The following is an 8,966-nucleotide window of genomic DNA, read 5'->3' as shown; positions in this document are numbered from 1 at the left end:
AAAAACCCAGGTGGGTTTAGACTCCGCCCACTGGAGATGAGGGGTATATAAGGAGAGGGAGATGGGGCAGAACGTCAGTCATCTCATCGTTTTCTTCTTTTTCTCTTTTCTTCTTTCTTGGAAAATCCATAAATCTTTTTTTTTTTTTGGCCTTGACCGCGTAGCTATAGCTGTCTCAAGCTAGTTTATGCTGGTTTAGGCTAGCTTAGACTAGTATCAGATAGCTTATTTTGGTTTAGGGTAGCATATCTCAGGAACTACTGTAGCTAGCAAAATTTTTAAAACCGTATTTGGAAGAAAATAAAATGTACTATAATTCACAATTTTTAAAAGTTTGTTAACTACAGTAGTTCAAGAGATATGCGCCTTAAAACTTTGGCGCGCCTCCGCTCCCCCTTCCCTCCTTCTCCAGAGGAGACGACGCGTCAATTTTAAAGGCGCATATTTCAAAAACTACAGTAGCTAGAAAAAAGTTGTAAATTAGTAAAATGTAGAGCGTTAAATTTTACATAATTTAAACTCCTACCACGTTTTATTGAATAGACAATATCAGGCTCAGAACTACAGAAAATGTGTTCCATAAGTTCCTTAAATAAGTAATGACAAAAATTGGCAACTCAAGACCACATTTTTATGCAAACTACTTATCTTGAACAATAGATAGTATTCCAATGGTTGAAAATATTTGTTTCGATTGTGAGTTTTGAAAATAGTGCGCTCAACTTGTTAGGCAACTCACGACACACGTTCCCTAGAGATTTGAGACAGATTGGATAATTTTTTAGATGAGTTGCGACTCATGATATCTATTTTTCTCCTATGATCACTAATTTGAAGCTCTTTTTTAGATCCGATGCAAGTATTTTTGATGATTATTGGGAGACATTTCCTCTAAAATTCACTCTGAGGGATGATGGTGTTCAAAATTTGATTTTTCGAACTTCGAAATCATTTTGTTGACTAAAAAATTGTGAAAATCTCTAAATTCAAAAAAATTTCAGTTGCCGAAATTGCCGAAATTTTTTCGCCGAAACCGGCAACAAAAATTCGGCAATTTCGGCAATTTCGGCAATTTCGGCAATCGGCAATTTGTTGCCGCACAGGCCTGGCCGAGCTAAGTTTAAAGGCGCATATCTCGCAAACCGTTAGAGCTATCAAAAAGTGTTGAACTACAAAAATGTAGGAAATTTAATTTCAACAATTTTTGTAGTTTGCCGTTTCCATCTTGTCAAGTTCAAATCAGTGTATCTTTTTTATATCAGTGCTATCAAAAACTTCAAAAACCAAAATATGTAAAATTTTAACAGCTACAAGATTGTAGTTTGCACTTTGGCTTCTAACTACCGTAGTTTTCGAGTTATGCGCCTTTAAACTTTCTCTCCTCTTAGCTTCTCTTGCATCTTTAAAGGCGCACATCTCAAAAACTACAGTAGCTAGAAACAAACTACAAACTACAAAAATGTATAAAATTCAATTTCAGATCATTTTTTGAACTTGAGTCTTAGCTAGCTACCATAGTCTTAGAGTTATGCGCCTTCAAAAAACTCACATCTCTCAACACCGGTGGATGCTCGATCCCTTTCCAGTTCAGTGTGGCATTTTTGAAGACGATCGCGTTTCCTAGCGCCACTTCTGTCTTTTTCTCCATCTCCTCTTCGTTCAGAAATTGACGAATTCGTTTGTTCGAGACGCGAGCCTGGAAAAAATTTCAGATTAAAAAAAAATGCAAAAAAATTTTTTTTTGGAAAATCTGAAAATCTGAACTATCAGATTTTTGGGGTCTAGAACGTTCTAGAATGATCTAAAACTTTTTGAAAAAGAAAAAAAAAGGTTTGCCACCAAGTGGAATCGAACCCGGGTTGGTAGATTGATAGTGGAAGTGTGGAAAATCCCACTGAGCCATTCTGGCATTTTTCTGAAAAATGCTCAAAAACGCTGGAAAATGAAGTTTTAAAGGATTTTTGGTGTTCAAAATGTGTCTGAAGAGCAATTTTTCATCATAGAAATGTATTTTCAACAAGTTTTGAAAAAAAAGTTTTTTTTGATTTTTTCGAAAAATCTGAAAAATCTGAAATTTCAGATTTTCGGGGTCTATAACTTTTTAGAATGATCTAAAACTTTCTGAAATAGAAGCAAAAAAATGTTGCCACGGAGTGGAATCGAACCCGGGTTGCTAGATTGATAGTGGAAGTTTGGAAAATCCCACTGAGCCATTTTTGCTTTTTGAAAAAAAGTCGTTTTTAATGATTTTTCAGACTTTTTTCGGGGGTTTTCAACGGTTTCAAGCTCATTTTTTGCATTTTTGCATCTGAAAATGAACAATTTTCAGAAAAAAAATTTTCGAAAAATTTTTTTTTTTTTTTTAGAAGTTCCAACCAAAAAAAAACTTACCTGAACAAGTGTGGTGATAAGATTAGCCACCATTCTCATTGGTTGTCTCAACTGATTAAAGATAACAAGTGCCACAAACGCCACAGAAGGTGTTAGCCCATTCTCGTCGCTTGACAGGAGCACATAGCATGTAAATGAGCCAATTGCCACCAGAAATGGGCTCGCCGCATTTGCCACATCAACGATTCTGCTCAAAATGCACACATTTCGGAGCATTTTGACCTCTTTGGCTCGCAACCGATTGATTTGATCCTCGAATGACTCCTCCCACGCGTATAACTTGACTACTTTGATTCCGTTGAGCATCTGGAAGAGGTTTTTGTAGTTCGAAATGATTGTAAAATGAAATTTCAGCAAATTTCACCCATTTTTCTAGTTGAAAACTTTTTTCTAGCTACTGTAATTTTTGAGCTATGCGCCTTTAAAGCTGGCGCGCTTCCCTTCTCGGCGCCAGACAAAGAGGCTCGTCAACTTTAAAGGTGCATATCTCAAAAACTACAGTAGCTACAAAAACATGAAAATTATCAAATTGTAGCTCTCAAAATTTTACATTTTGGTTATTAAAACTTATTGATAGCTAACTATATAACTTTGAAAATACATAATTTTAAAGCTCAGTGTCTACTTTTCAAATATCGATTTTTGAAATTCAAACTTTTCAAAAACACTAATAAGTTTAATATCGTTTTGTAGCTCTTTAAATTCTACATATTTTGATTTTTGAATTTTTGAATTTACTACATTTTGAGCCAAGATATGCTTCTTTAAACTTTGCCGCCCACAAAGAGACGCAGAGAAGCGAGAGTGCTCACGCTTTTCTGCGTCTCTTCGCGGGCAGCAAAATGTAAAGGCGCATATCTCAAAAACCATCAGAGCTATCAAAATTTTGTAAACTACAAAAACGTGTAAAATTTTATGCCGAGCAATTTCGTAGTTAACACATTTTTTCTAGCTTTCCAGTTTTCGAGATATGCGCCTTTAACTTACTTCATTCGATAACTTGGTTCTCTCATCCTTAATCTTCATCTGCTTCTGTTGTGATAATTTGATAAATTTCGCGGTTAAAAAATTCATAGGAATGTAGAAAATCATAATAATGACACCAGCCACCGCGGCCCACCCCAGGGTTATGGCGAGGAGAGTCATCGCGAGAGTGACCTGGAAAAATAGATTTTTCTGGAAAAGGGGAGAAGCTAGAAAAAATCCAAAACCAGGAAAATGTAGAAAATTGAATTTGGAACATTTTTCTAGTTGACACTTTGTGAATAGCTACTGTAGTTTTTGAGATATGCGCCTTTAAATTAGGCGACTCTCCTGGTAACTTTAAAGGCGCATAACTCCAAAACTACAATAGTTAGACACAAATTCTTAAAATGTCTGATAAAATGTTTAAAATTTAATTTTAAAAATTTTTATAGTTTACAACTTTTTCATAGCTACTGTAGTTTTTGAGTTATGCGTCTTTAAAGTTGACACGCCTCATTTCCTGACGAAGGAGAGGGGAGAGGAGCGCGCAAACTTTAAAGGCGCATACCTCAAAAACTACGGTAGCTATGAAAAAGTTGTAAACTATAAAATTTTTTAAAATTCAATTTTAAACATTTTATCAGTGAAAAATTTGTGTCTAACTACTGTAGTTTTGGAGTTATGCGCCTTTAAAGTTACCAGGAGGGTCGCCTAATTTAAAGGCGCATATCTCAAAAGCTACGGTAGCTAGAAAAAAATTGCGAACTGAAAAAATGTTCAAAATCAAATTTTCTAGATTTTTCTAATTATTTCAACCCCGACAATCTTACTTGAAACGGTACAGACCACATATTTTGTAAATACGGTATCGAGTGAACGATAATCTCGATATCCACAGCGGCATGGTTCAGAATCTCTCCAGCGGTTCGATTTGACCTGGCTGATGGGCTCAATTTCAGAATTTTGTGTAGAATTGCATTGCTCAGCACTGTCTGATAGTAGACCGCTTGACGACACATTCCGGCGATCTGAAAAAAATTTTGAAAAAGTTTTCGAAAAAAAAAAATTGTTTTTGAATTTTTGAATTATCTCAAAAACTACAGTAGCTAGCAGCAAGTCTTAAACTACAAAAATGTGTAAAATTTTAGACTGAACAATTTCGTAGTTGAAAGCTTCTTGATAGCTCTTATGGTTTGCGAGATATGCGCCTTTAAAGTGAGCGCTTCTCTGCGTCTCTCCTCTGGCCCCCTCCTAACATTAAAGGCGCATATCTCGGTTCAAAATTGAGCAATTGGAAAAGTTCAAAAACTAAAATTTGTAGTTCTTCAAGGGCTTTAAAACAATACAAAATTCAAGTTTCTAACTAATGTGACTTATGAGCTATGCGCCTTTTAAGGTGGCGTCCCCAAATACCTGATAATTCTGTAACAAAGATCTTGTGGTGGCTGATAAGAACATTATGCAAGCTATGGCGATTCCAAAGGATAATGGCTGATCGTGTAGAGATACGTAGTCAATGAGTTGTCTGGAAAAATAGTGTGGAAAAGTGAGAGACGTAGAGAAAAAGACACTCTAGCTGTCTGCGCTCTCACTCTCATGGAGTCAAAAATTTGCATAAAAACTACGGTAGCTAGAAACAAACTACAAATTACAAAAATGTCTAATATTCAATTTTACACATTTTGATAGTTTACAACTTTTTTCTAGCTACCGTAGTTTTTGAGATATGCACCTTTAAAGTTGATAAGAGACGCAGACAGCGAGACACTCTCGTTTCTCGGCGCCTCTCGCCCACTCACTTGAGCAAAATTGGGTTGAGATAGTGGACACAGTCGGCTGTGAGTCTGGCAAGTGTTAAACTGATAATAGTGGTTTTTTGGATTCGAATGAATGGCCAAACGATCGATGTTTCTTTGGCGGGGTTTTCTGGAAAAATGTTTTTAGAGATTCCTGTCTGAAGTTTTGGGTTTTTAGATATTGAAAATTAACAAAATCAAATTTAGCTCGTCAAGAGCTTTAAAATGAGCCCCAACACGACTAGGCTCCGTCCACTTTGAGATTTCGACATTTATTGGCGCATAGGGGGTCCGAAAAATGAAATTCGGAGAAAGTAGGTCATGATTATACTCATTTTGAAGTTCTTCACTTGCTAAATTTCAATATATATATAAGTTTTATTTAAAAATTGCGGAAAATTAAAAAGTTATGAGATAAAACGAAAATTTGAAAATTTCCAAAATTTTTAGTTTTGCTCATAACTTGGAGAATTTTCAAAATTTCTGAATAAAACCTATATTTTTAGCTTTCTTATGTTTTCGGCTTCAAAATGAGCCCCAACACGACTAGGCTCCGCCCACGTTGAGATTTTGACATTTTTTGACTTTAAAGGCGCATAAGGGATCCGAATTTTTAAAGTAATCATAACCTTGGCATGATTATACTCATTCAAACCCTCTCAACCTGCTAAGTTTAAAAATTTTATTTTCAACTAGGAAAACCCAAGCTCCGCCCCTTTTCGACCTACTTTCCTTCTCCTTCCGGAACTCGTCCCTCCATCGTGTGTATAACCATTCTGACGTGGCATTTTGATTCAAATTATGCAAATTCTCATTGGTCAACGGATTTTTGGCGCCAGATTTAATTAATGGGTTAAGCCACCAAAAGAAGATTCGAGAAACAAACGAGCTCTTCTCTTCTGGCGTCAATTTGGACTTTTCTTCCTGGAAAATTGCAATTTTAGGGGTTTTTTTCTGGAATTTTCTGGAATTTTCAGCTTCTCACATTCTCTCCAAGCCGTTTTGTCGATTTTGACAACAGTGCAGTTTCAGCCATGAGTAGTATTAGCTCGGCGATGACGCCTGCATCGACTGTCGACTCGAATGCCTGAAATTGTGCATTTTCTAGCTGAAAACTTAATTTTCAAGCGTTCAAAATGTTAAAAATGAGCTCAAAATAGTAAAAAACCCTTTCCAATTTCAAAAAATTGGCAAAAATCACGATTTTAAAGCATTTTTAGAAAAATGTACAAATGGCTCAGTGGGATTTTCGATAACAATCTGACGACCCGGGTTCGATTCCCCTCGGTGGCAAACTTTTTTTTTCTGTTTCAAAGCATTATTAGACCATTCTAGACCATTTAGACTCCAAAATACGGGATTTTCAGACTTTTAGATTTTCCAAAAAATCGAAAAAAAATTCAAAAAAAAGTTTTTCTGAAAATCTGTTGAAAATACAATTTAAAGGGGAAAAATTACATTTTAGACTCATTTTGAGCATCAAAAACGCTCAAAACACGCTTTTTGGGTGTTTTTGAGCAATTTTCAGAAAAATGTACAAATGGCTCAGTGGGATTTTCGATAACAATCTAACGACCCGGGTTCGATTCCTCTCGGTGGCAAAATTTTTTTTGCTTCTGTTTTAGGGCAGTTTTAGACCATTCTAGAACGTTCTAGACTCCAAAAACCTGATTTTTCAGATTTTCAAATTTTCAGATTTTCCCAAAAACTCACCAAAATCAAAAATTGGACTGCTTTGAGCACCAAAAGTACTAGAAAAATGACACAAAATGACGGGTGAATCGAGTGAAGACGTTTGGACAGAAGGCTGAACCAAATGCAGCAGTTTGCCTGGAAAATTTCAGACAAATTGATTTTTTTTGGCTGAAATTTCAGAATTTCAGATTTTTTCGGAAAAAAATCCAAAAAAATTTCTGAAAAATTGGTTTTAAGGTAAATTGGACCCCAGGAATTCAAAAATTACAATATTTTTACTCTAAAAAAATTTTTTTAACTACAAACTACACTCTTTTTTTCCAGAAAAACAAAATCTGAATTTTGAAAATTGCCAAAAAAAAATTTTTTCTCTAAATTCTTAAAAATTTTCTCCTAGACTAATTTGGACTCTGGAAATTTGAATTTTCTAATATTTTCGCTCCAAAAAAAAGTCTAAAACTACAAACTACACTCTTTTTCGATTAAAAGGAAAAGGGTGAGCTTTTCCTAAACCACACATAACATTTATATTATTTTTGTCTGTCTGGGTCTCTTCTATTTATTTCTTTTTGAAAATAAGAAAACACGAAAAAAAATGGCAAGAAAAAAACGACCAGAAAATCAGAAAACAAGAACAAAAGAAGACAAAAAAAGCTGGTAGAAAAAAAATTCGAAAAATTCCATTTAGGAGGGATAGGCTAACTTTAAAGGCGCATAACTCCAAAACTACAGTACCTAGCGAAAAATTGTGAACTACAAAAGTGTTAACCATTGAAATTCAAACATTTTTGTAGTTTACAACTTTTTCTAGCTTTTATAGTTTTTGAGATATGAGCCTTTAATGTTGCGAACGAGAGTGTATTGTTGTCTGCGGCTATACATGAGGTGCACTTATTTTAAAGGCGCATATCTCGAAAACTACGGTAGCTAGAAAAATGTTGTTGACTTCAACAATGTTTGAAATTTATGTTTACATATTTTTGTAGTTTACAACTCTTTAATAGGTATTGTAGTTTTTGAGTTATGCGCCTTTAAAGTAGGCACACCTCCCGGCCCGAGGGAGGGGAGGGTGCAGACAGCTAGATACTCTCGTTTCTCAGCGTCTCTTCTATTTTTTTTCAATTTTAGGTTTTTTTGGGAGTATAAGGAGTATATATTTAAAAAAAGTATAAGAAGATAATCCCTTAAAAATCTCAAAATTCAAAAAAAAAAACATTTTCAAAAAAATTTTTTTCGGAATTTTCTGATTTTTAGGATTATCCGGATATTCAAGAAAATGCTAAGATATATTCTAGAATCATACATCAGGAACGAAAAAAAAATCTAAGAAGAAAAAATTTTAAAAAAGAGAAAAAATTTTTTCAGACAACATTTTTTTGTCTGAAAAAATCAAAAATTAACAAAAAAAAATCATTTTTAGAGGTTCTAGAAAGAGGTCGGGCAACAAAAATCATAACTTTTTATCACTAGAAAAAGGATAGTTTCAGCTACTACTGATAAGAAAAAGTTTGGAAAAATTTGAGTTTCAGACAAAAAAAAAAAAATTTTTCAGGCAATTTTTTTTCTCAAAGAAGATTCTAATTTCCCACACTTTTTTTTAGAAAAATTAAAACCTGAGCAAACCTGAGCTCTAGGAGCAAAATTTTGAAAAAAAAATTTGTGTAAAAAAATTTTTTTAATCATAAATCTCTCATTTTTATGATTTTTCTTCTTTTCTTTTTCTTCCGTTTTTTCTGCGTCTCTAGTTTCTTAAATCCAGAAAAAACCCAAAAAAATAAGAAATAAAGACGCAGAGAAACGAGACCGCCCTGTCTGCGCCTCTCAGGAGGGTATTCATACTTTAAAGGCGCATAACTCAAAAACTACAGTAGCTAAAAAAAAGATGTCGACTACGAAAATGTTTAGAATTTTATTTTTCACATTTTTGTAGTTTACGGTTTCTTGACAGGTACTGTAGATTTTGAGTTATGCGCCTTTAAAATATGTGTACCCTTTTTAGAGGCGCAGACAGGGCGGTCTCGTTTCTCTGCGTCTTTATTTCTTATTTTTTTGGGTTTTTTCTGGATTTAAGAGAATTCCACCACAGTGGCGATGATATCAGATCTGCCGGTCTACTGG

The 8,966-nt window shown here is 34.6% G+C and overlaps 2 protein-coding genes across 2 annotated transcripts in view; both read right to left on the bottom strand.

Moving 5' to 3' along the window:
* The window catches only part of Cbr-mrp-8, a gene marked incomplete at both ends in the record, with an annotated part of 18,629 nt that extends 14,253 nt beyond the window's left edge, over positions 1-4,376 (bottom strand). The window contains 4 exons of the mRNA XM_002640887.1: positions 1,550-1,696; positions 2,392-2,697; positions 3,379-3,549; positions 4,188-4,376. Of these exons, the coding sequence (XP_002640933.1) occupies positions 1,550-1,696; positions 2,392-2,697; positions 3,379-3,549; positions 4,188-4,376 (813 nt within the window). The remainder of the gene's footprint in view (positions 1-1,549; positions 1,697-2,391; positions 2,698-3,378; positions 3,550-4,187) is intronic.
* A 1,223-nt stretch (positions 4,377-5,599) lies between these two features.
* Positions 5,600-8,966, bottom strand: part of CBG00494 — a gene marked incomplete at both ends in the record, with an annotated part of 5,385 nt that continues 2,018 nt past the window's right edge. Inside the window, 5 exons of the mRNA XM_002640886.1 lie at positions 5,600-5,636; positions 5,809-6,077; positions 6,139-6,240; positions 6,867-7,066; positions 7,895-8,031. Coding sequence (XP_002640932.1) covers positions 5,600-5,636; positions 5,809-6,077; positions 6,139-6,240; positions 6,867-7,066; positions 7,895-8,031 — 745 coding nt within the window. The remainder of the gene's footprint in view (positions 5,637-5,808; positions 6,078-6,138; positions 6,241-6,866; positions 7,067-7,894; positions 8,032-8,966) is intronic.

Source organism: Caenorhabditis briggsae (genome assembly GCF_000004555.2).
Source record: "Caenorhabditis briggsae complete genome, chrIII, whole genome shotgun sequence".
In the NCBI taxonomy this organism is placed as follows: Eukaryota; Metazoa; Nematoda; class Chromadorea; order Rhabditida; family Rhabditidae; genus Caenorhabditis; species Caenorhabditis briggsae.
The sequence above is the reverse complement of the archived record's forward strand: the minus strand, read 5'-3'. Positions and strand labels throughout refer to the sequence as shown.